Below are 26,485 nucleotides of genomic sequence, written 5' to 3'. Positions count from 1 at the left end.
TGTTATTGGTAATTGTGTTTTTTGTTGTTTTGCAGTGAGCTGAGCAGCAGGCCCGTGCTGCATGAAGGGCCTCAATATGGACCGCCGAAAATTATCACAAATCGATGAGGAACTGGGTTCCTCGGATGTGGAAGCACTTTGCTTTTTGTGTCTCGATGTTTTGAATCGGAAGCGTCTTGAAGGAGTAAGAACTGCATGAATGAATCTCCTTAATTATTGTCTTTGGTGTAAAAAGACAAACTGAAGAGACAAACTCTGCTTCTCTTTTCACCCCTCATAGAGTAAAGCTTTTCATTTATTAATCCCCGCCACAAAGTATGGAACGGTGATATAGGTTTGAGCTCCGTCCGTCTGTTTGTGTGTCCGTCCGTCCGTCCAAGTTAAAGGTGACAGCTTTTTTCAGAAACTATTTATGAAAGGATAATCAAATTTGGTGGGTGGTTTCAGGGTGACAGAACCTTGATGGAGTTCGAAAATGAGAGGCGTGCATTATTTTTTTCCGGAGTTATTGCCCTTGTTCAATTTTTTTTACTCTATTTGAGGTATCTTCAAAGGGGACAGCTTTTCTCAGAAACCGCTTAAGATATTGTAACCAAATCCCGTTTTTGGTTCAGGGTATCAATACCTTGATGGAGTTCGAAAATGATAAGCGTGCAATTATTTTTTTCCGGAGTTATTGCCCTTGTGCCATTTTTTACTCTTTTTGAGGTATCTTCAAAGGGGACAGCTTTTCTCAGAAACCGTTTAAGATAGTAAGTAATTTTATATTCTGATGTGTCAATATTTTTTTATGTATACAGGACATTTAGGAAAGGTTGTGAATTGTAATGACAACCAATCTGGTGCGGAATGTTGATGACTGTTTTCTTGTTTATTTTACATTGAAAATGTGTTTTTTTTCTTCTTCTACAGATCAAGCATGCAAGAGAGCTATTCTTAAGACTAGAAGAAAAAGGTCTTTTGGACAACCAAACTTTTATTTTACACCTGCTTCGTACAATCCAGAGATTTGATCTAGTCCGCTTCCTGGATACAGAAAACCAGCGAGTCGTGGAAACAGACTCTTGTCCTCTTTTGTCAAAATACAGGTAAAAGCTGCGAGTTAAAATCCTGTAAAATTCAAACATCAATAATGCTGACTGACTGCTAGTTTTGTATCCATCTTTTTAGCGCTTTGTTGGTCTCTGTAAATTTTTTATTCTCATTTAAAAAAAAATTTTTTTTCAATGCTTTGCTTTGATTGTCAGAGTGATGCTGTACAAAATATATGAGGACATGACTGAGGAGAATCTGGAAAAGTTAAAGTTTCTGTTGAAAGAAAATTTGCCAAGAAGATTAATGGAAAAGAGCCGTGTAAGTGCACACAGACACAAAAACATACATGTTTACACTTTGACTTAACACTTGCCAACCTCCAACATTTTGTTTTTCACATCATCAAATACAAGTTAAAGCTGCTGGAGACAAAAAACTTTTATCCGATAAAAGTTTTTTCTCTCCAGCAGCTTAAACTATACATGGAAATCCAAAGTATACATGGATACATATTTACACTGAGTCTAATTTACTGTAGAGAACTGGCATTTTCATATCTATATGTTGTTGGTTAGCAGCATTCAACCTTGATTTATTTATTTTTTTTCTTTAGTGATATCAATACGTTTCGAAGATGAACTCAATTCATTAAAGTGGAATGTGCATTAATTTAAACTCTTTTTTTTTATTATTTGATCACAGACAGCACTGGATGTGTTTTCCGAGTTGGAAAAAGCAGAGTTATTGTCACAAACAAATGTTGATGGCCTTCTTGAATATTTGTTGAGGTTTGATCAGAAGCTGGCTTCACTTGTGAGGGACTACAAAGGTATGGGATCCACTTTCATACGTTTATCCATAAAACACACTTCGGGTATGTGTTTCTGCACTAGTTCTCAAAAGTTTTTGTTGCAGATGGAGCCCAGCTGAATTTACATTGCAGCATGAATGATAAACAGGTGTGTGTTGGTGGTATTTGTGCAGGACGTCAATCATTGCCGGCTCTCCTCCCACAGAAGCCGGTTCTCTCCATACCTGAAACTGAGAATTACTGTAAGTCTCTGATTGTCACAGTAATACAATATTTAATGTCATACGATATTAACAGATGACTTCATGTTTGTTTCTCAGTTGGAGGAATGACTATTGTCTCTGATGCACAACCAATTACAAAGCCCTGCTCTCCTCCTGATGAGGTAACAAACACATTTACAACACCCTCTGTTCACTAGTGGATTCAATTATGGTTTTAGCACATCGGCACTAAGATCTGTCATTGTGGTTGGACTCTGTAGGCGGAGTTTTACGCTTTGGTTCATGAACCCCGAGGTTTATGTGTGGTCATCAGCAATGAGAAATTCACAGGCCCAGAACTTGGATTACGAAGAGGAACTCGAAAGGATGAGGGTATGTACTTTATTTTGTAGGTTTTGTTTTCATTTATTAACTCAAGGGGCCTGTACTACGAAGTTGGATATGTATATCCAGTATATAGAATATCTCTCCATTAATAGGCTTCACCTACAAACATTCTCTGTCAGAAAGTCTCTGTCATACGAAGCAGGATATAAATATGTTAATTTAAGCAAGGTGATTTCTGCCAAGCTACATGCTCCAATCAGAGTCATGGAAAAACTGTGTAGAGCAATTGATGTCACTCTTGAGGAATAATTCTTTAAAAATATGAAGAATTAAAATCCACATTTCAGAACAAAAACAACACTGTTGCTGCAGAAAAAGCAGGAAGAAAGGAATGCAGGCAGGAAACTGCTGACACTGTGAATGCATAAAAGCATGAGATTATACAATATTAATCCATGGGATGATGAACGTACAGTGTTCTGATCAGCCAGTTTCACTTTATTACAGCAAAGACGTGTTTCTATTCAGGTAGTCCTCCTCAATTAATCACACACACACTGGGATGTGGGCGCATTGTTTCACTGTAGTATGTTCCTGCTGAGACTGCCAGCGTCACTATAGCGTATGTATGAAATAATAAAAGAATGAATGAGTTAATCAGTCCAAAATACGGAAAGTGCCCAACACAGGCTTCATCAGCTGACTGTAGATCAGTCCATCAGATGTTAATCTATATCTTTCCTAAAGGATGTCATCGGTAAATTAAAGGATTGTTTTATCCATTAATAGTCTTTCTTTCCTAAATGCAGCTGTCAGATCTGCACCAATCAGGATCTTCTAACAATGGGCAGGTCATTTTTCAAGAGAACTGATTGGTCAGGAAGTAGGACTTTTATACTCGCTCAGATCTTATCCACTTTATGACCTGGTCTTGACCAGGTTCGGTGTTCAGCCTAAGTTACCATGGTGATTTAATCCGGTAAGAAGTTAGCCAGCGTGGTAGTATACCACACATGGAATAAATAAGTGAAGTTAGCACAATAAGAGGAAATCCAGCTTTGTATTACAGGCCCAAGAGTATCTAGAATCAATTAAAGCGACTGAGTTTGTAATAATCACTGAGTATTTGATAAAAGGTTCATTGGCTTCTACTTCCATGTGCCCAGAGACTCTGGAGGCTCTGTTTACCAAGTTTGGATTTAAAGTGGTCCTACACAGAGACTTGACTGCACAAGCGATGCGGGAGGAAGTTAACACGCTTGGTCAAAGGAACTTTATAAATGAAGATGCTTTGGTGAGAGCAACAGCACAGTTTCAAACTTATTTCTTCAATTACGTTCATGTAATGACAGAGTTATTAGTTAAATTAATCTGATCTGTATTCATCCATAGGTGGTCTGTGTGCTTTCTCACGGAGATCAGGGATGTGTTTTTGGAACAGACGAGAAAAAAGTGTCCCTGAAAGAGCTGACGCTGCCCTTCACAGGCATTCAAGCGCCGACGTTGACTGGAAAGCCCAAGCTTTTTTTCATCCAAGCGTGTCAGGGAAAGGAGTTCCAGAAAGGAGCGTTGCCTTGTCCTCCGAAGCCGGCACAGGAGAAAGTGCAGACCCAGCTGGAAGAAGATTCCGGTCCTGTTTATGGGGAGACTGTACCATCAGATGCAGACTTCTTGATAGGCATGGCCACTGTGGAGGAATGCAAGTCATTTCGTCATGTGGTCACGGGATCCATCTACATCCAGAAGCTTTGTGAGATGCTGGAGAAATCTGCAGAAAGGTATGATTTGTTTTGTTTTTTTTGATAAAGAAAGGTACAGACGTCTCACAGGACACAGTAGTTACAGAGATCACTGTGGTGACTCTTGGATTCAGGAGATTCCCAAAAAATAGGAATTGATGAGAAGTAATAGGTGGTAGTTCATGCCGTAAATATGACATGGGACCAACTCGTCACCTACAGACTTCATATAAGTTCTTAAAAAAAAAACTCCAGCTTATAGCCTTTGAATAATTGAGCTTGTACCATGTTGTAGATCTGTTTTTGCTTCTTAAAAATATACTTTTTTTTTTTAAACAACAAAAAAACACAATGGTGATACATGTTTTATCTTTGCAAAAAAATGAAATAATACATTTATTTTATTGCTTAGTTGTGACCATCACCAGCCCTCCGTAAGGAAGGGCAAGCAAACCTTTATCAATATTTTTTCTTTAAATGGCGATATACGATATAAATCTTGATATTTTTAACTCAATGAAGGAAGACAATTCTGGGTTAAATTTGCTGATGCAAAATGACACACAGGAGCATTTATTAACAAACAGCTGCACAATATGGGCCACTTTTGGCTTTTTCTCCAATAAGGGACAGCACGTGTGAGTAACGAAAGCAGCGACACCTAAAACGACTATTTTAATACAAAACAAGCTATAAAATGTATATCTCAGAAATATGGAAAAAAAAAAGTGAAGGACACTGTTTGACTGTACTTTAAGAATAATATCAAATACTTGTATGATATTTGTTTAAAAAGAAGATATATCTCAATATAGGCAATATTGTCATTTTCTCTATCGCTAAAATACAAAACTTGATATATCTTCAATCTTTATATATTTCCCAGTTGAAGCCAATTTGGTTGTGCTGAAGGTAAAATTTGGCGTCACAACTGGGCTATAAAGAAAACAAATTTTTAAGGCAACATCTACCTTGTTACTTTATTTTTATTATTATTTATTTTTTGCAGCACGGAGCCTGATGACATTCTCTCCATCCTGACGCGTGTGAACAAAGAGGTCAGCAAAGGAAACTACATGGGACAGAAACAAATGCCCCAGCCTAAATATACTCTTACCAAGAAGCTGGTCCTCACATTTGTGAAGGAAAACATGAATTAATTATTGAAATGTATGAAATATTAGTATTTGTGTGTGACAAGTTTGAATTATGTTTAAAAAAAAAAAAGAAAGAAATGTTTATTTAGGTCATTTTTACTTTGATTGGATGTTTTCACATGAAATGTTTTGGAATTGATTTGCAAATCTGGGAGTTCACAATCAAAAGTAATGGCTGCTTTTTGAAGTAACCACTTTGTACTTTGGTCTTTTCTTATTCTGCAAAACCAAGAATGTAAGCGCAAGGCAGATATGATATGTATACTAAATTATAATGCACGTAAAGGTCCGTCTCTAATGTTGGTATGAAAAGTCTTGGTGTAGAGCAGCACAGCCAGCAGTATGTTAAAAGAAAAGAGAAAGGTGTTATTAAACTAAACTGTACACACTGTGAATTCCAAAGTAGCGCTGCCAAGAATAAGAAAGAATTTATTAAATTATCCCCTGACAATTTTTTGTCTTCTCTTTTTTATAAACAAATCTGTGACAATGTAATGCTATGATTAAGGAGGATTGAATTGAAAGGTTTTTTGGACAACCAAACTTATTTTACAACTGCTTTGTACAATCCAGAGACTAGATCTAGTCCGCATGCTGGAGACAAGATATTTTTCACATTTATTTTGTTATTTGTTTATTATTATTATAGTTTTGTCAAGTTTGGTCCCCCATACTCTAGTCCAGTGGTTCTCAAACTTTTTATGCTCAAGTACCCCCTTTTACTTTTTTTATGAATCCAAGTAATCCCTTTGTCCGACTACAACATTTTGCTTAGAAAACTATTTAAAAACAATTATAGAGCATAGCGATGGAATGAACAAGTGATGACACATTTAAAATAATCTAATTTTGTAAATAAGTGGAAAGAAACAGTATTTAGTGCAATGGGTCCAAAGCTTTTCTGGATTGTGCCCCACATTTTGACTTCAAGAATTTCTGCTGACCCCAAAGACTTAATTTTTCTAGAATTAGTTTTTGATCATGTTTGAGATCAGATACTTTTTTTTAAAACTGCATTTAAGTTAAAATATATTCACAAAGTGAAAGTACAGAAGTATGTGTTGTTTTAATAATATTTAAAAAAAAAAAAAAAAAAGAATAATTGTAAAATGTAAAAACTTGAATCTGGTTCCGCTGGAGATCTCTTCAGGGAGTTGTTTCTTCCCACTGTCGCTAAATGCTTGTTCATGTGGATCTTGTTGGGTTTTTTTCTCTCTTATTATGAATTTTATATTTTGATAAGCGCATTGAGATGACTTTGTTGTAATTTGCGCTATACAAATAAAGTTGAATTGAATTGAAAAAAAATCTATTTTAATTTTGCAGAAATATCAGGCGACCTCACATAGGGTCCCGACCAGAAGGTTGAAAAACACTGATTTATTGGCTCCTGGATAGATTTATTTCAATAGTTTCTAGCGTCTCATTCTCACGCCTGGGGTGAGACCAAGACCAGTGACGTGCCGTGACTACTAGGGTTGGGTAGGCACGTTGCAAATCGAGAGCACCAATGACAATTTCATATGTTTCTGCTGGCAAGTGTTAATTCAATTCAATTCAACTAAACTTTATTTGTATAAAGAAATTTATAACAAAGTCATCTCAATGCGCTTATCAAAGTATAAAATTCATAATAAGAAAGAAAAAACCCAACAAGATCCACATGAACAAGTATTTAGCAATCTAACAAAATCAACATTGTAAAACACCATTAAAGAAACATAAACAATAATTCAATATAGCCGCCATACTCTCCCAACAAGATTTATCTCATGACACGGCAGCACATCTGTTGTTTGTGTTAGAAACACGGAGAAAATGACAGCAACCCAGAACAGCCTCAGTGAGGCTCATCCACAAAGCCAATCCTTCCTTTTGTACCATTCACTGTGAAATGTACGAAACATTTTCTGACCTTACTTTTTCTGAAGGTCTATTAGCTCAGGTGTTGGTGTCCCATCTTTTAAAAGCTGTCGTTTTTCCTCAAAAAAAAGTTTCTCTATCGTCTCTAGCTAGAGAACATAGCAGCAGCAGTCACATGGGATCAATTCACTAATGCACTGTGAACTTAAGTATAGCACTTAGCATAGCACAGTTACGTCCAAAGGCAGCATAGAGAGCTGCCATTGGACGTAAATGGTTTTCAACTTGGGGAACTGACTGCGTATGTGCAAACACATAAAAAAACATGTTATGAGAACAGAGGCAGAGCAGCAATGTGCTTTTGGGAGGGGGCGTGGCCTCATCCTGCCTTACAGCGGAATGAGACGGCAGCTGTTCCAGGAAATAGCGCTGTTTAGTCATTTGGGCTATGAAAAGCACAAAATGCGGACACTTTCAAACTTATAGGTACTGTAGGCTATTGGAAATGGAAAAATAAATAATTTATAATTATATTATAATTAAAACAAATAATCAAAATATCAATTCACCCTTGGGTAGGCACTGCCTACCCTTGCCTACCCTGACGGCACATCACTGACAGACTGACACTTTATTTGGTAATGTTCCTCTCTGTCTCTCTCTCTCTCGCTCTCAATTCAAAACAGCTTTATTGGCATGAGACAAACAGGTTTACATTGCCAAAGCAAGTGTGAGAACCATGTACACGTGAAAAGATTAAGTGTTGTAAAATTTGTACAAAACAATAAGATTAAAATAATAAGATAGGCTTTCACTATATGAACACAATTTACAATTAAGTTAAAAAAGGGGAGGTTATGTACAGAATTTTACATATATTAATATACACATGCGTTTGGTTGTACAAGTACACGCACACACACACACACATATATATATATATACAGTACATGTACACAAACACATATGTATATATTCATGCGTGCATTGGCAGTCTCTCAATTAAATTCAATTCAAAACAGCTTCATTGAGAAAACAGGTTTACATTGCAAAAGCAAGTATGAGAACCATGTACACACAAAAAGATTAAATGTTATAAAATAGCTACATTTGTGCAAAACAATAAGATTAAAATGAAATAATAAAATAGGATTTCACTTCACAGGATATATACTGTATGTAGAACTAAATTTACAATTAAGTTATAAATGTTATAAAAGGGGAAAAAGTTATGTATATCAATGTACACACACACCTCTCTCTCTCTCTCTCTCTCTCTCTCTCTCTCTCTCTCTCTCTCTCTCTCTCTCTCTCTCTCTCTCTCTCTCTCTCTCTCTCTCTCTCTCTCAAGTACCCCCTGCTGTGCCACCCGTACCCCTATGGGTACACGTACCCCCATTTGAGAAACACTGCTCTAGTCTGTGTGTGTTTATCTTGTTGTTTGGGGCGTGTCTGTTGGTCATGAGTCAGCAGTGCGTCCTCGCGCGTGTGCGTCTGTCAGATTCCAGTGGACTCCACCCTACTCGTCCCTGTGCCAGGAAAAGCCTTTTTTCTTTTTTTTTACTGCCGCTTAGGAAACCTGTTCACTGGGACCAGCACACACACACACTGGGCTTCTCTTCAGCTCCACTGGGACTAAACACCAGCCTCTGACTCCTCATAGTTCGGTAAGAAACGCTTTGGTTGGAGTATTTTTTATGTGTTTTGTAGATGGTGCGTTCACTGACCACTCCTCACCTTTTAATGAAAGCGCGTTTTGTTTGTTGGTGAAACTGGGTGGAGTGGGGGCAGTAGTACCGCTCCGTGGACGTGTCAGCCCACATTTTACAACAGTTTTTATTTCACTAAAAACTAACATGTTGCTCAGACGCTAATAAAAAATGTCGTAAGTTGTTTATTTTTAAGACATGTTCACTGTATGTGCTGGAACCGCAGCCCTCCACTACGGCTCGTTCTGTTTCCTGTACGTCTATATTTGGGTCATCTAGTATTTTATCTATGTTCGTATTTCCTCTTTTAATCATAATGGTTCAAAATAAAGCCCTGATATCAGTAAACACACACAGTAAAGCCATATCCTGGTTCTTTAGGGTTTCAGGAAACAGAAACACTTAATATGTGACTTAATGGTTACCAGTTGTACATATTTTATTCTATTATTGATACTAAAGTGAACAGTAGGTTAACTTTTCATTATTCAGGCTCTGGTCATAGTGGACCAGGGATGTAAGCCAAGCCCCACCTGTTCAATCTGGATCAGATGAGAAATATCATCTCAAAAATGTCAATAAATGATCTTTTTTTTTTTTTTTTTTTCTAGTTTTACAAAGCTTCTTAAATATAGAATTTCTGATCACAACACACAAACAGACTTGATGGGTTTTTTTTTTTTTTTTTTTAAATATATGTATATTTATCCAATTTTTTCCAAACATTAATAAGCTTGAAAAATCTAAATATTTATTCATTTTAATTGTTAAAGTTTTGTTAATTCCGACAAGGTTTTCCAGGATATTTTATCTCCTGACATGTTTCGATTGTCATCTGCCAGTCTTCCTCAGATGTGATTGCTTTGATGTATCCCTACGAGTTTGCTCATAAGGAAAGCATCAAAGCATTTTCTGATGGCTTTCATGTGTCTTTGTTAGTTCTTTCTTAATAAACCTTGTCTGAATAAACAAAACCTTAACATATTTTTTTTTTTTAAAAAAGAAGACAAAATGAACTTGCTGGAGTTATTTATTAATTTAATATTTAGCCCCAGAGGTAACACAGTTGGTTAATAACATATAAGTTAAAATGCATCTATGAAATTTGTTTAAAATTTGGCCAAAACCAATCAAATTTTTATTTATTTAGATGATGTTTTTTTTATTTATTTATTTTTTTGTATTGGGATGCTCTCAACCATTACTGTCACAGGTTGGTTCTTCTACCAATCTGGCTCTAACCCAGTGATTTTCAAACTTGGGGTCCCCTGGAATTTAAATGGGGTCGCCTGAGACGTCTAGTAATTGATACAAAAACAAATTACTCATTAAAAATACATTTTTGAAATGTATTGATTACGTTTCTTTTTCAAATTAAAACAACACACTTTTTTTTATCATCAACTTCTATACTTTAACTTTGTTAAATATGAATCTAGTTTAAATAAAATGCAGTATAAAAATATCTGAGCTGCCACAATTTGTAGCTTATCTTGGCTATTCTATTTGTTTTACAGTATAATAACAAACATGATCAAAATTGATATTAAAATGGGGTCAGAGTTCAAAAAAAAAAACTGCTCTAACCTGTAAACGTGTTTGCATTTTTTCCTACGGGTGGTCTATTATAGCCCATCAACTAACAGGTGGAAAAGTTAATCATTGTAATTGTATTTTTCAGAGGTCAAAGTCCAGCATATGGACAATCTGCAAAAAATACACTCAAATTTGCTAAAGAAAACAAATAGAATTTAAATCACATATCACTATTTTTTTTTTTCAAACAATTACGTTGGATTTGTTTAGTTTCATGACACTAGGTAGGACGCTGTGTAAAATGGAAAAAGTCACTGTGTGGGTGTATGTTGTTAATTAACAGAAGAAGTAGAATCAAAACCTCAGGTAGTCTAAACATTAGTGCTAAAATTATAATCCCCGTCTAACTGGTTCTTTGCTCACATGACATCGCCTTCATACCCTGACAGATACTTTGATTGCTAGGATCAGTGGTTTGACCTCCTGCAGTTACTTCAGAATGACATAAGATTGAATAGAGCATCATGTGTAACCATGTGTTATAGAAAACTCACTGAGATCATAATGGTGTAAATCAGAGATGGGCCACGTTTCTTACAGGGAGGGAGGCACAAAAATGTGATTCTCTGATCCACGTTATGACGACTGACGTCAGCATTTAGAATCTAAACTAAGGTACAATCTTCTTAACTTTATCTTTGTCGTTTTTGTCAACTTTAGTTTTTTCTGTTTTTTTTTTTTTACTCTCATTTGTCTCTCATATTGTGTTTTTGTTGTTGTTTTGTGTATTTTTCTGTATCATATTGTGTGTTTTTACTGTTGTTTGGAGTTTTTTTGTTCTCAATTTATGTGTTTTTGTTGTCGTTTTGTGTGCTTTTCTGTCATTTTGTGTGTTTTTACTGTTGTTTGGAGTTTTTTTTCTCAAGTTTTGTGTTTTTGTTGTCGTTTTCTGTATTTTTCTGTATCATATTGTGTGTTTTTACTGTTGTTTGGAGTCTTTTTTCTCAAGTTTTGCGTTTTTGTTGTTGTTTTGTGTATTTTTCTGTGTCATTGTGTGTGTTTTTACTAGTGATAGACCGATACATCGGCCTGCCGATATTATCGGCCGATTTTTGCATTTATTTACGTGTATCAGCATCGGCCGATGGACGCTGCTGCGTTCACCGATCCTTATTATTTACAGAGAGCAGAAATAATTTTTCCTTGTTCTACATCACCTGTTTTTAATATTTGTTAAATATTTTTACCTCACCTTTGTTAATTTAAATACATGTTCCTTTTTTAAAAATTAAGACTCGTACCATTTGTTTTCATCATTGTGTAATTTTTATCATATAAGTCAAGGGAGCAAAAGTAGTATCGGCTCAAAATATTGGCTCAAGAAAATCGGCAGTCCGTATTGGTCATCGGCTAAGGCTGATGGGAAAAAAATTGATAATGGCATCGGCCCTAAAAAATCCATATTGGTCTATCCCTAGTTTTTACTGTTGTTTGGAGTTTTTTTCTTTTTTCTTCTCAAGTTATGTGTTTTTGTCGTCATTTTATGTGTTTCTGTTGTCATTTTGTGTTTTTGTAGTGTTATGTTGTTATTTTGTATAATTTTCTGTCATTCTGTGTGTTTTTGGTATCATTTGTTATACTTCACTTTTTTTTATTTTTTTTAATTGTTATATTTTACTTTCAGTTTGTATCTCTTTTGTCTATTTGTTCAGTCATTTCCTTCTGTTTTTCTCCATCATTTTGAGCGTTCTTTGAGTTGTTTTGTGCAGCTACTTTTGGGCCTACACAAAATAAGACCAAGGTCGCATGTGGCCCCCATTCTGCCAGTTGCCCATTTCTACTGCTGATAGGTAGACAGACAGACAGACAGACAGACAGACAGACAGACAGACAGATAGATAGATAGATAGATAGATAGATAGATAGATAGATAGCACTTTATTTATCTATTGGGGGGGCTTCCTCAGGAAAATTAGGGTTTCCATCAGCATTTAAAGAAAAAAGAGCAAACAGGGTCGACATAAAATATAAATACATTGTGAGAAGGAGAAAGAAGATCATTAAAGAGTGGAAAAAAAGAACCAACTGTTCATACGCTGTTGGATGTGTTGTGTGTTCATGTCCCACTAGCTTAGAGGTTCAGCCCTTGCTTATTCACTCACTGATTTTTTAAGGATGTCTTTTTTTCCACTGACGATGTTGTGTCCAGTTGTTGCTTAGTGCTTACGATGTGATGTAATGGTGGAACAGCTTGTGAATTCCTGAACTGTGTGTATTCCCCTGAACGTCCCTCAGAAAGTAGTTTAGTTTTCTAAAACACAAGAATTGACACAGCAGAAGAATACTAGTGAGGTTTATGATGATGATGATGGACTCATGTTTCTGATGCTTTACCTCTTGTATTATTTTGAATATTAGTCTAAAAAATATACTGGCATAAAAATGATTATTATTATTAAATTTCTAATATAAGTGCTCTGATTCATAATTTGTTTTTATTAGATTTATTTAACTTTTCATGGTCTTGCAAGTTATTTCTTATTTGTGTTTTATTCAGCTGTAGAATATGCTGATGTTTCTGTTAAACTTGTGGTTATTTTTTACTTTGAAATGATAGCTATTTCGAGTTTTTATTGGATTTATTGAGGGTATTTACAATTTTTTAGGCTCTTAATTATATTTTTAAATTATTTATTCAACTGTAGAATATTCTGCATGAAACCCATTGGTTAACAATAAATGGGTCAGTTTTTCTCACAGCTACTGTTGCTGATTGTTCATTTTGTCTTCTTTTTTTAAATATATATTAAGGGTTTGTTTGCTGATAGTAGTTCTCTCTTTGAGTATTATCACTTCATCAAGCCGTTTCTAACATTCCGCTCTAATGAATAAGTAATAATCTGTGCTGATATCGATATCACACCTTTGGAAATGTTTCAGTGTCGTACGTGTGGAAATGTAAAACCTTGGGCCAATAAAGTTTTTCCTTTAAAGAATGCAAATTTAGGTCCACTTGATATTATAGCTGCTTATGTTCATTAATGTGTATTAGTTTAGGCAAATGTAGACAACATTTACTGTATCATAGGAAGAGTTTGACATAAACTACTATTAAAAAAAAAAAAAGCCAATAGATTAATAATATGAGTGGAAAAATACAGACACTGAATGATCAACAATAAATAGTTATTTTGGTGTTTCTTGGAAATTAACTGCTGCACACTATTAAATAATTTACACCACAATGCAGCTTTACGATGCTACTTACTTCCAGGAGCTCACAAATGTTGAGACATTTATTTTTACTACATTAAAATTTGAAGGAATCACATTTGCAGCAATTGAATCAATTGTCCAAAATTAGACGGATATTAACCTAATGATTTTTTTTACTGCGGCCAAAGTGGACTTGTTAAAGCAGTTCCAGGCCACTCGTTAAAGAAAAACAATCCATGGTCATCAAACTCGATAAGATATATGGACTTTTCTCAATAATTTATTTATTTATTTATTTATTTATTTATTTATTTATTTATTTAATTCTTAAAAAGAAAACATAAAAAAAATCATCCATTTGGATGTATGAATATACAACAACAAAAAAAAAAATAATAATAATAGCATGTGCATGGGAGAGGTAGAAGCCAATAGGCTTACAAATAAATTATAAAATAGAATAAGGATATAATATAATAGTGCCTGATCAAATATCCTTAATAGGATAAGGATATTTGTTTTACTTGGTTGTATTTAATTTAATTTCTAATATATACATTTATATCATATGAGTGTTTCAATTGTCTTTAATAATCAATGTGCTTTAAAAAAAAGTATATAGGCTTCCAAAATGGCTTTAGATATCGGCCATCGACTGAATATTTATTTATTTTTATTTTTTAAATCGGTATCTGCATCGGCTTTTGAAAATCCCATATCCGTCGACCTCTACATCAAACCAGTGAATGAACATTCCCCATATTGCATTGTCGCCTAAATGTTCAATTCAGGATATTGATTCATATCATTATCATCCCCAAAATCTAATCGCCCCCCTGGCTGTATGGCACCCTTAGCATTTGCATATATTGCCTATATAATGGCCCGGCCCTGATCCGTATTCACATGTGCACAGTGGAGGTGGGGCCCACGCACATGAGCACTTCTGTGTCAAAACCGCCCTGAAACAGACAGAAGTCTCTGATATGAAAGCGAAAGTAAATGGGAGCTCGCAGCTCTTTTAACATGCTCAGGCTGAATAAACAAAACAAGCGCACACATAAAAACACACCCACACTTGGGCTGGGCAAAAAATCGATTTATCGAATTTGTAGATAAAAATGATTTTTACATTGCAAATTCAAGTTTAAAATATATATATATATATATATATTTTCCCCACCACAGTTTATCGGACTTTTTCGCGTTCTGTCCGCGATGTGAGCCAGCCCCCTCTTTCTTCACATGTGTTTACCCTTTGAGTAGGCTATATGTGTGCCACAGGCATGTTGAATTTTTTATTCGCACTATGCTGAGATGCTAAGGAAAGAGTTTTTTTTTTTTTTTTTTTTAATTGTAATATTATATGTTATAAAATATGTCGTTATCTGATTTCTTAATCAGAAAATTTAAGCTACTGTGAAGTTGCTGTTGCACTTTTGCTTAAACCTGGGTTAAAGCTTTTAATAGTTGAATGACAGAGCCTCATTTACTTTATATTTTGGGATTGTTCTTTGCATTTGAACTCTTGAGGACAATCACAGCAATAAAGTGTTATTCAAAACTCAAATTTTTTTTTTCGGCAAAATCACCCAGCTCTAACACACACACACACAAACCAGTAGACTGGGGTAGAAGTCCGGCGCTCAGCCGCTTCGCTCCAACCGAAAGACATTTGTGCTGTTCACTCATAAGTTTTCATCTTTGTGCACAAATGTGAGTGAAATAAAGCCGTGTTATGTAAAGCAAACAACTCTTCGGTATAAATAATGATAAAACAATGCAATGGGAGCATCTACAGAAAGTTTGATCACGACAATGACGTCATTGATCGGATCGGCGAATTAGGACATTACAGCCGATCACATTGATTGCATAGAATGCAAAATATTGGCTGATCAGATCGACGTAAAGCTTCATTTGAACTGCTCTTTTCATACATGCACATACAAAAGTTCTGACACCTTAACAATGATGGACTGTATCTACCGCTTTCCTTTCAGAAATCATGTCCAGGTCAGACTACCCTCCAGGGTATGATGACTCCCACAGCCCATTATACACCCCTCAGGGGGGGAACTATCCACCCCCTCCAGCGTATGGCTTTCCTTCCTATGGTGGAGGTCAGCCAGGCCAGCCCTCCGCTCCTTACCCTGGCCAACCCGCCGGCTATGCTCCTCCTGGCCCGTACCCAGGACAGCCGTACCCTGGTGGGCATCCGGGCGCAGGCTACCCCACCCCTCCTCCAATGCCTCCTGTCATCCCACCCACAATACCATCAGACGTCCTGAGCTCTGGTAAGACAGCCCTGACAAAGTAAAGACTTGAAACGAAGGACTAGATTTGTAAAGCTCTGTGAAATGCTTGTTCTGAGGGTTGTTGTTGTTGTTTATTTTCTTGCTTGTGATCACTTGTAAGTCTGCTGGTGTTACAGGTGACGAGTTTGCAGCAGCTGGCAGTAATTGGGACAGCCTGAGTGTTCGGCATGCCTTCATCAGAAAGGTGAACAATTTATTTTCTTGATATCAGGGGAGTCGAACTCTTTTTAGTTCAGGGGCCAAATACGAAGCAGTTTGAGGTCAAAAGAACAGCAGATTTTAGGCAATAAAACCAGTAATTTCAGCATTATTGTGCCCTAGTTTACACCTCCACATATAAATGGTGTAAAGTATGTAAGGCACCAACAATATCCAAGTTATAGGTTACAGATGTCAGTCTCTGCAGGATCTTCACTTACACCCCAAGGTTTTTCTGACCTGCCACTAGGGGGAAATTAAAAAAAATGCCTTGATTATGGGCGTTGTTCTAAGAGTAGTTAAGACATGTCCAGTCACAGCAGCCCCGCCCCCACAGCGCTGCACAGTTGTGGATGGAGCTGTCAATCAATGCTCACTGAGGGCTGTGAGAGGAGGAAGCTAGTCCCTCCTCCAATCTTTTATAGGAGGGGCAGGGCAACAGTGACGATTAGTGATGTCACTGATCTAAAAATGTATCATGGATCTAATGTCAGCCAATAGCAAAATTAAATTGCAATAGCTGGTGTTCAATCCATAGAAGGCAGTCACTCTGACATTTTACAACTAAAAACACTAAATTTAAATACTTTAACTAAAATGTGAAGAGTGGGGCGAGGATCAATAAACTACATTGCTTTATACATAACAATATATGTATTCAGCAGGAAAAAATGGTTTTAGAGTGTACTTAAACTTAAGGAATGACTGCCATCATGTGATATAAGCATGGGAAAACTGTCAGCCCCTGCAAATATTGTAGCGTTGTCATTTTTTCCTTCGTCCTGTGGGCCGAATTGGATGCTTTAAAGTAGAGGTTCTCAATTGGTCTCACCCTGGGACCCACATTTTGTATTAAAGCGTGACCCACTTTTTTTTTTTTTTTTTTAAATTCAACTAACCAAATTTAGTTTTTCAAAAATAGCTGTTGGAAACACACACATAAATAGTCTTTATAATGTCTTTGAGTTTGACACATATGTCTATTAGGGATGTAACAATTAATTGTAAGGCAATTAAAAATCGATTCATAGATATCACGGTTCATATCAATTCTCTGAAAATTGAATCGCAGTACTTTTTTAAATAGCAGAGGGCGCTATATATCTCTTCTCTTGTCCAGAAGTGGAGGCGGCGGGCGTAATCTCCTACTACTCTCTTTCTGGCCGCTTTCTACTCTTAAACATATTCATAAATGATTCCTTACCCCTTTAGCACCAAAAGAATATCTGTAATATTACGTGAATATCTGTAAAAGTCACGTTTTTCTATTAGCTCTGTCTGCTAGCGCATAGCATATCTTCTTCACTGCAAGAATAACTGCATGCCAACCGACCACTGGGTTACCAGTGCCCTCTGCTGGTCCAAACAAATATCTGACGTAAGTACAGTGCAATGACTGTTTTTTTTAAAGTCCAATTGCTAAGGCAAAAAAAACATATATAAGTTGCACTTTTAAAAAGAAAAGGAACTATTATGCAGTTTTGCATTGTTTACTATAGAACCATAATTTAAATTAATAGGCTTCTTCTTCATTTGTATTATTCCTTTATTTATTTCAATTGCATTGTTTTGAATAGTTTATCAAGGGATCCTTTTGGCAATAAAAAATAAAAGGAAATTAGTACAGTATTTTCCCGAAAAAAATAAAGGAATATTTTATATTATATCATTTGTCTACAGTCTCATTTTGTAAAATAATGACCGAATCGTATCGTGAATCGAATCGTATCGGGAGTTGAGTGATTCGTTACATCCCTAATGTATATTGTATGTTTATTCAATGTAAATTTTTGGAGAATGAACTAAAAAGGTTTTTCTACTAGACTGTCAAATAAAAAGAGTTTGACTGCACTTTATTATTATTATTGTAAGAGAATATCCATCCATATCAGCTCATCCTGTTCTTTCATACTTGAACTTTAACAAACAAGATCTTTTGGCGAAAGGTAAAAATTTGCAACAGAAACTAATCGGCTCTAAAAAGTTACATACTTTTCTGAAGTTGCTGATAACTTCTTTATGTCCGCAATCAAACGCAAACAAACGTGTTAAATGTTTCCTATACTTTACAAAAGCAAAGTTTACTGCATGCAAATGTGTGCCGTGGTTTGTGCAGGAAAGCTTAAGTGATCCTTTGCAACCTTTTGCCTGTATTTGTGATGATGATGAACCGTTCACATCTGTTGTCATCGTGGGGCATGGCTAGCATTATCATTTCCTTCTGTAAATGGCAAAATGATGTCACTGTCTGTGTATTGTATTGTGTGTCCCAAGACTTTAAACATTCAAAACATTACAGTGCCTGTCTGAAAAACAGCTTTAGCCGCAGAGAGTTGACTGTATGTTAAAGTGTAAGTCAGACCTGCCCACAGTACAATTCTTATTTTGACATGATGGTGTAGTTTAGCTCAAAACACAAACAAGAAGTGGTGAATTAAGTTGATTTGCTGAATACGTGTTGCATATGGGGGCATTTCTTATTATTTAAGACTAGGGACTAACTTAGATTTTGTGTTTTATTTGCTTTCTGGCAGGGTTGGGGTCAATTATAATTGTAATGCGTAAATGATATTTAATTGTAATTATAATTGTAATTTTAAAAATCTGTTGCTGTCGTAATCATAATGAAATGATAATTGAGTTCAGATAATTGACTTTGTAATTGTAATTGCCATGAAAATTTGATAAGAAATTGTCAATTATAATTTAATGCTAAACTAGGGAAGCATGTTACAGTTCTATGTACAGTTTTACACACATGGTATGTATTTCCCAATTATTAAAATATGTTTCATATCAAATTCCCCCACATTTCACCGTTTAAAAAATAAATAAAATTGAAATACAGGGGTATACTGACACAAAACTATTAATACCTATAATTTCATTGATAAGGAAACCTATCAAGGTAGTGTATTTTACAGCTGATTTAGGACCCGTTATCATTAGAGATGCTAACAGAAAGCTAACGCAAGAGGGAGGTTAACTTTTATTAGGTTATTTATTTCAGGCTCAGTACATGTGATTAATTGTAATTGAGAGCGTAATTGTAATTGACTCTGAGGATAAAAAATCATCGTAGTTGTAATTGAACATGGGTAATTGAAAACGTAATTGTAACTGAAAACTGTAATTGATCCCAGCCCTACTGTCTGGTCAATAGATGGATGGTTCAATTTGACTTCTCAGGTAAAAGAAAAGAGTTTGATTCTCGCCCTGTGACCCCATGTTTGTATCTCAGGTCTATCTGATTTTGGCCGCCCAGCTCCTCGTCACCACAGCTGTTGTGGCAATCTTCACGTTTGTGTGAGTATAGAGTGTGCATTGGTTTTAGGCCGTGTGTGCATCTATGTTCTAAACGTCCCTCTGTTTCCCACAGCCGGCCCGTAAGATTGTTTGTACAGCAAAACCAATGGGTGTACTGGGCTTCATAGTGAGACTCTTCCTAATATTTCTTCCAATATTTAAGAATTTATTGACTTTTAATGCCTGTAATTGTATTCTATCACTAGTGCTGTGTATATCGTCACACACCTTGTCCTGGTCTGCTGTAAGGGTCCTCGGTAAGTTTGGCATCTTCGGGATGTCCATGATTAAATGAATTAAAAAATTTATTTATTTGGTTGTTCATCCATCCATTAATTTATCTGTTTACAGGAGAAAGTTTCCATGGAATGTCATTCTTCTGGGCATTTTTGTAAGTTTAAACATGAGACTCTACTCTTTCTGTGCCTAAAGCTACAATCACACGGGTCCCCGTGACATAAAATTTACTGTAGCGCAGTTACCGTTCTACAAGCACAAGCCAGTCAACCAAAAGTGTACAACTTAAAAAAAATACATAAATAAAGATCACTTATAGAAGAGACAGTTGAAGAATCTCGCCAAAAGTGACCCTGGACAAGCCCCCAATTCAGATTATTATGACTGCTTTCAGACGGGTTTATCTGATGGTGTGCTAGTTGAACTGGTGGTCATTTCATCTGGTGACATGTCACGGCAGCAGGTTTCGTTCACAATGTGAGGGCGATTCACCAGTTTCACAAATAATGTCTTGGGTATCACACATTTTTATGGTATTTTTCCCGTTAAAAGGATGACTGAGGGTCTAGCAGTGTGGCTAGCTTCGATTGCGATGTAATCCCGCAATATTTCACTGAAACAATTGGCAAGTAAAGCCATCTAAATAGGGAAAGATGATGAAATGGAATACACTGAAACAGTATAAAATGATGGAGAAATGGAACTTGGGAAATTCTGAAGGAGAAAATTGGAGGCCCTAAGGATGTAAAACAGTAGCTCGGACGACAAACCAATGGAGATTGTACAGGTTTATTTAATGAAAGGATATGCAAAGTAGCAACATAATCAACCAAAAGGGACTGGAGACTCTGGTCAAAATGAATAAAACTAGGCAGGATGCTGGGTGTGACGACCCGATGTGGGGAAAAAATGAAAAACAACCTATCGGTTGTTTGTTCTCCTCTAGATTCTAGTTTATTTTTAGCTCTAACATTAATCCCAGTGAGTCCCCACACTTTGGATTCTGTGGTTGTCCATTGGTAAACTATGGTTTTGTTGGGTTAGGGTTCTGATACACTTCTCTTACAACTGCTGTTCAGCTACAAACACTTTTTCCACTTTTTAATGAAATCTCTTTTTAAACTCTCCTAGTTTTTAATCTAGATTTTGTTGATTGTTTTGTCTATAGGTACCACATATAAAATACTTGAGCATATTTAACAGAAAAATTTCACTCCATATTGACGGGTGTATGTATGTATATATATATATATATATATATATATATATTATTATTATTAAATGTTATTTCAGGCAATGTAATTCACATAAATTTGAGAAGATACACATTGAACATATATTTTTTTATTGAATGGTAGAATAATCTAAATTAGTGTTTCCCAAACTTTATTGCCCCCATGTACCCCTTAGCCTTTATTTCTTATCGCATGTACCCCTTAGCTCATGTTATTCATGATTTATTTGTGTCTGCAGGCTCGTCTAAACTCTTTCCTGTGTCTCGTCCAACATTAACCTTGAATTTTATTCATTAATTTCTGATGTTTAGCTCATTTTACAATTTGAACTTCACCTTTTAGTGTATTTTGAAGATTTGTGCCACAAATTAATTTTGATGGATGAGAAAAAAGTGTGCATGTAAAAAAAAAAAAGAAATTTTTTTTTTAATTTATAATGTTAAAAAATAAACTGACAAATGTTTCCATGTTTATCCTGAGAGGTGTTCAAGTGCCCCTACCCCAGTTTGGGAACCACTGATCTAAACATTATTACCATAGCACCTTTTTATGCAAACGGGTGCCGCGCATTGTTCTTTTACATTTCTGAAAGCGTAAGTACAGTGTCATGCCTCTCCTTTCTGCTTCATTGTTCAGTCCATTTGCCTCTGGAAGAAATCCAATAAAGGCCTCAGGGGAAAAAAACGAGCTCTAATGCAATAAAATGGACATCCTGCAAATTTGATTAGTGTCTGACGAACAAGAGGAATCTAAATCACTGCTTCTTTAAAGCTTCCACTTGGAAATAGTTTGAATTAATGTTGCAGGTTGCACTGATGCTTCTTTCTACTTCCTTATCTATCCTTGTTATAATTGTTCAGCTTTTTACACCCTTACAGCTGTTTTTTTATCTTCTTTACTAGACCCTGGCGTTTTCCTACATGACGGGGTCTATATCCAGGTAATATAAAGAAACAAATATTGATCCGTTAAATAAACATATGAGCTTTGATCCTATCTCGGCAGTAATAAATGCGTATGTTTTTTTAGCTTCTATAACACCAAAGCTGTGTTCCTTGCCCTGGGAATCACTGCTGTCGTCTGCATTGCCGTCACTGTCTTCTGCTTCCAGACGAAGGTTAGTCTCCTTTAAATACCATAAGCCACTGGTGTCAAACTCATTTTAGTTCAAGGGCCAAATATAGACCAGTTAGATTACGAGTGGGCCGCATGTATTAGGAGGAAAAATCACCAATTTCCACAATAATGTGCATTAGTTTGAACTTCCAGTTATGAATCAGAAGCATCAAGAATATCTATGCAATAAGTGACAGATACTTAAATGTTACTTGATTTATTTATTTAAATTTTTATTGAATTTGGGAAGATTTTGTGGAATCATTTGTGAAATATTGCAAGATTTTTGAAGAATTTAGAGTTCTTTCAACAACAATTTACGCCTGAAATATTTGGTAAATTACACAATGATTTATGTTTTCTCTGTCGTTTTCACTTTCTCCTGCAGGATTGGATTTGATGCTCTGAGGGGCCGGATTTGGCCCCCGGGCCTCGAGTTTGACACGTGCCCTAAGCAGTGTTTTGATCGTTCTTTTATCCTGTCATATTTGTCCTCAGGTGGACTTCACTAAGTGCCAGGGCCTTTTCTGTATCCTCGGGATCGTCATGTTGGTCGTTGGCATCATTACCGCCATTGTGCTGTCCTTTAAATATGTGAGTGATTGCTGATTTATTTATTTATTTTATTAATTTTTTATTAAGAAGCATGTTTTTGTTATGTTTTTAAATGTATTTCCAGGGTTTCTCATATCCTTAATGGCTGCTTTGTGTTACAGATCCCATGGTTACACATGCTGTATGCAGCTCTGGGAGCGATTGTATTCACTTTGGTGAGTTTTTGTCATTTATACGATGTAAAATTTTCACTGCAAAGGTCAAGATTTTAAGAATTTTGTCTTAACTTAGAAATAAAAATCAGATTTGATGTCTGTTAATTTATCTTTCACTCCTCACCAGGGTTGGGGTCAATTACATTTTTCTTTTACAATTGCATCTTCAATTATCCATGTTCATTTACAACTAAACTATGATTACGGTGACTTGCATTTTTCCCCAATAACAATCACTAAATTCATCACAATTACTGAGCTTTTAATAAATAGCCCCATAAACCTTAACCTTCTTCTTGTGTTAGCTTTCTGTTAGCATCTCTTATGATAACGGATTAGTTTTGACCCATGTCTTAAATCAGCTGTAAAATACACTAAAAAATATTAATATCCATCATCTAATTTGTTTTTCATCTCTTGGTGACCTTGTTAGGCTTCTTTGTCCATGAAAATATTGGTATTAATGTCTTTAGTGTGGGCGTCTGAGCCTTCTTTCTGTCAGTATACCCCTTCATTTCAATTTATGTAAAAAAGAAAGATATGAAATGTAGTGGGAAAAAAACTTTATATTAATGTTAACTGCATATGTGTAAGCAATAGAACTCTAACATGGTTCCCCAGTTTTGTGTTTAATTCATTTGTAGTTTTTATAGAATTTCCAAGCCTATTACAATTACAGTCAATTATGATTGCAGCAGATGGTTTCAATTACAGTTACAATTACGCCATAATTTTAATTAATTATCAATAACTCCATTACAATTATAATTGACCCCAACCCTGGTGCTCACACTCTTTCTTGTTTTGAAATCTGCTTTTTTCTTCCTCTCGCAGTTCTTGGCGTATCACACGCAGTTACTGATCGGAAACAGGAAGCACTCCATCAGCGAGGAGGAATACGTGTTCGCCGCGCTCTCCATCTACGTCGACATCGTCCAGATCTTCCTGTTCCTGCTGCAAATTATCGGCGCTTCCACCAAATAAATGAAGCCCAGGGTACAGATTGGGTTGGTGCGCAGCAACATGATAATTATTTTGTGCTTATTACAATCTCTTCTTCAGCAGAAATCAAGAGACGCTAAAAAAAAAAAGGAAAAAGGTGAAAGGGCTGTGTGTGAGTGGGTCACTGCCATGCAACAAATTTGCACTTGATTTTGTAACATTTATCCGACTGTCCTGAATGACATTTTTTGTTAATATGAAATAACACTTAAAGATGGAGGTTTCACTCAGCTGTTGTATCCAATCAGTTTCTAAATCCATTCAATCTGTGTAGCTATAGAAGGCGGTTACAATTGCAGCTGTAGGAGCATAAAACGAAGTAAACTTTGGAAAATTTAAATCAGTGTGGTTCCAGTGTGAATGTATATCTTGATCATATTTTGATAACAAATACCAGTAGTTAAAAAGGCAAATGATACATTCTGTAAATACTTATTAATTTTGTTGCATTTTGAAAAGTGTGGAAAACAGTTTTAAATAATACAGGGCAGATACAGTACATGTCACGTTAGCAGGGTTGGGGTCAATTGCATTATACAATTCCGTATTGTTCAATTACAACTGAATCATGATTACAGTGACTAGCATTTTTTCCAATTACAATTATGTTCTCAATTACTAAAGTTCAATTTTAAATACATAAATAATCCTATAAAACGTTTTTATGCCTTAATTGTTATGATGGCTTTATCTCAGAAAAACAAACATGCCTTTCTGGATTTTCACCCCAGTTTAGGTGTGCTGCTCATCACATTTAAGTAGTTTTTAAGTTCTTATGATAGCCTTATCTCAGAAAAAAAGTTTTTTTCTATTTTGGATTTTTTTTTAATCTAAAAAAAAATTTTTGTGCCTTATCTCAGAAAAAGAATTCAACATTTTTCCATTTTCATGCCTTGGTACTGAAATTTTTTATAGAATTTCATGACAATTACAAAGTAAATTGTAATTGACTTTGATTGCAAAAGTAACAGATTTTTTATCAGATACAATGATACTTAGGTCATAATTGTAATTAACTATCAATTACATGATTACATTTATAATTGACCCAAGCCTGTAATTAAATTACCTGGCTGACCCATCCAGGAGCCCCTCCCCCTTAAACCACGCAACTGGCATTGTAATATTCAGCATTAAATATAAGCACGGCCGTAGTAGGGCATATATAGCCATGTGGCGTTCAGATGAGGGCACAGCTTGTGCATACGAGTAAGTGTGGCATCACTGTTTTTGCATTTATCACAAGTGGGTAAACGTTGAAATGTTAAAAGACGAAGTCTGTTTTGATTGTTACAAAAAGATTTTATTGTGCTAAAAAAAATAGATTGATGGGATTTATGTATTAATCATATATCTTTCAATTGAGTTCCGTGCTGAGATTTGCCAGCACTAAACGTATTTCAATGTGTCTTTGAAAATTTTTGAAGTTATTAGCTGACAAATGGTTCTGTTAGCAGCTTAGAGTCTGTAGTTCAACTTCACTAATGACCTTAAATAATTCATAATGATGCTGTAATCTTCCACTATGTGCCTTTTCAGATGTCAGTGTAACTTGGAGGCATGTTTTACTTCATATAACGGACTATATTGCTGCTCTAGTACATTAGTGCTGAGCTTTCCAGACTGATTTTACTGGAGAGCGGGAAAAGAAATGCTCAGAAACATGTGAAAGTAGGTCCAACACATACAGTGTGTCGGCATAGGAAGTAAAATCCTGGGCCCAGTTTTTCACAAGGTTTAATCCAACGCTAAAAAATAATCTAAAAACAAAACAATATTTTTTAAATTGTGATGAATATATAGAGCTGGGTGATATGGACCAAAATTCATATCCATATTTTTTTCTGAAAACGAGAAAACAATAAGATTGACATTTATAACTCAAAGTCTGACCAGAAAAGACAATTCTAGGTTAAATTTGCTGATGCCTCACAAACACATGATTTATTAACAAACAGCTGCACAATTTGTGCCACTTTTGCCTTTTTCTTCTATAAGGGACAGCATGTATGAGTGAGTTCTGTAGTGTGGAAGATGCACTCAGTAATCCATCTAACTGTCTAACTTTTCATGCTGTTCTGAGAAGTAGCGAATGCAGCGACTCCAAAAATGACTATTATAATACAAAATAAGCGATAAAATAAAATATATAAATCGATATAGCCAATATTGTAATTTTCTATTTCGCCAAAATAGAAATCTCGATATATTACCCAGGCCTATGAGTATACATCGATGAGTGACAGAATTAAATATATTATTTGGGGTCAATATTGACAGCTGTTTGCTGTAGGCCTAAACTGATAGGCTGAATACGTTGTCGCCTACAAATGTAATTTCAACCTTGTGAATTATTAGATATCTTGTAGGCTATACTGCTTGATGTAAATATAGTATTAATTGATACTTTTAAAGTTTCACTACATTTTTCGGCCTGAAATCCACACTGAATTCACCCTTCTGATGGGATCAGTTTAATCCAGATGTTTTGTGATCTCAATCCTGTTAAAAAGTTTAAAAAAAAAAAAAAAAAAAACTCAAACTAATGGTTTGATCCAGATCAGAACCAAGATTGGATTACGTGATCTGATCCTTTTTTCCTTTTGAAAAACAAATTTTCAAGATTTGATCTGTTATCCAGAATCCGAGCTGATTACTTTTGAAAAACCAAGCCCCGGGTTCAGTC

At 35.6% G+C, this 26,485-nt stretch overlaps 2 protein-coding genes and 1 long non-coding RNA gene across 4 annotated transcripts in view; 2 read left to right on the top strand and 1 right to left on the bottom strand.

The window, feature by feature from the left end:
* Window positions 1-5,744, top strand: part of LOC114479017 (caspase-8-like) — a 10,479-nt gene extending 4,735 nt beyond the window's left edge. Inside the window, exons 3-12 of one of the 2 annotated variants that reach the window (XM_028472423.1) lie at window positions 36-184; window positions 913-1,088; window positions 1,248-1,353; window positions 1,738-1,864; window positions 1,951-2,088; window positions 2,167-2,231; window positions 2,331-2,442; window positions 3,564-3,691; window positions 3,790-4,175; window positions 5,146-5,744. In XM_028472423.1, coding sequence (XP_028328224.1) covers window positions 62-184; window positions 913-1,088; window positions 1,248-1,353; window positions 1,738-1,864; window positions 1,951-2,088; window positions 2,167-2,231; window positions 2,331-2,442; window positions 3,564-3,691; window positions 3,790-4,175; window positions 5,146-5,296 — 1,512 coding nt within the window. In that variant the 5' untranslated portion in view covers window positions 36-61 and the 3' untranslated portion in view covers window positions 5,297-5,744. The remainder of the gene's footprint in view (window positions 1-35; window positions 185-912; window positions 1,089-1,247; window positions 1,354-1,737; window positions 1,865-1,950; window positions 2,089-2,166; window positions 2,232-2,330; window positions 2,443-3,563; window positions 3,692-3,789; window positions 4,176-5,145) is intronic. The other variant, XM_028472424.1, reaches the window with a different exon arrangement.
* Window positions 3,091-11,599, bottom strand: LOC114479020 (uncharacterized). The gene is made up of 3 exons (XR_003675939.1): window positions 11,468-11,599; window positions 8,410-8,419; window positions 3,091-3,100 (listed from the first exon to the last, which is right to left on the bottom strand). It is a non-coding gene; the product is annotated as an uncharacterized LOC114479020 (long non-coding RNA).
* tmbim1a (transmembrane BAX inhibitor motif containing 1a) lies at window positions 8,670-26,373 on the top strand. The gene is made up of 12 exons (XM_028472425.1): window positions 8,670-8,823; window positions 15,621-15,914; window positions 16,052-16,119; window positions 19,375-19,439; window positions 19,513-19,566; window positions 19,646-19,696; window positions 19,791-19,830; window positions 21,814-21,851; window positions 21,941-22,028; window positions 22,526-22,621; window positions 22,744-22,797; window positions 23,632-26,373. Exons 2-12 carry the CDS (start codon window positions 15,626-15,628, stop codon window positions 23,779-23,781), a joined length of 993 nt encoding a protein of 330 aa, XP_028328226.1. The 5' UTR covers window positions 8,670-8,823; window positions 15,621-15,625; the 3' UTR covers window positions 23,782-26,373.
* Window positions 26,374-26,485: the final 112 nt, after the last annotated feature.

The sequence above is a fragment of the Gouania willdenowi genome, chromosome 17 (assembly GCF_900634775.1).
Source record: "Gouania willdenowi chromosome 17, fGouWil2.1, whole genome shotgun sequence".
NCBI classification, from domain to species: Eukaryota; Metazoa; Chordata; class Actinopteri; order Blenniiformes; family Gobiesocidae; genus Gouania; species Gouania willdenowi.
Note: the sequence above shows the minus strand (reverse complement) of the source record. Positions and strands in the feature narration are given on the sequence as shown.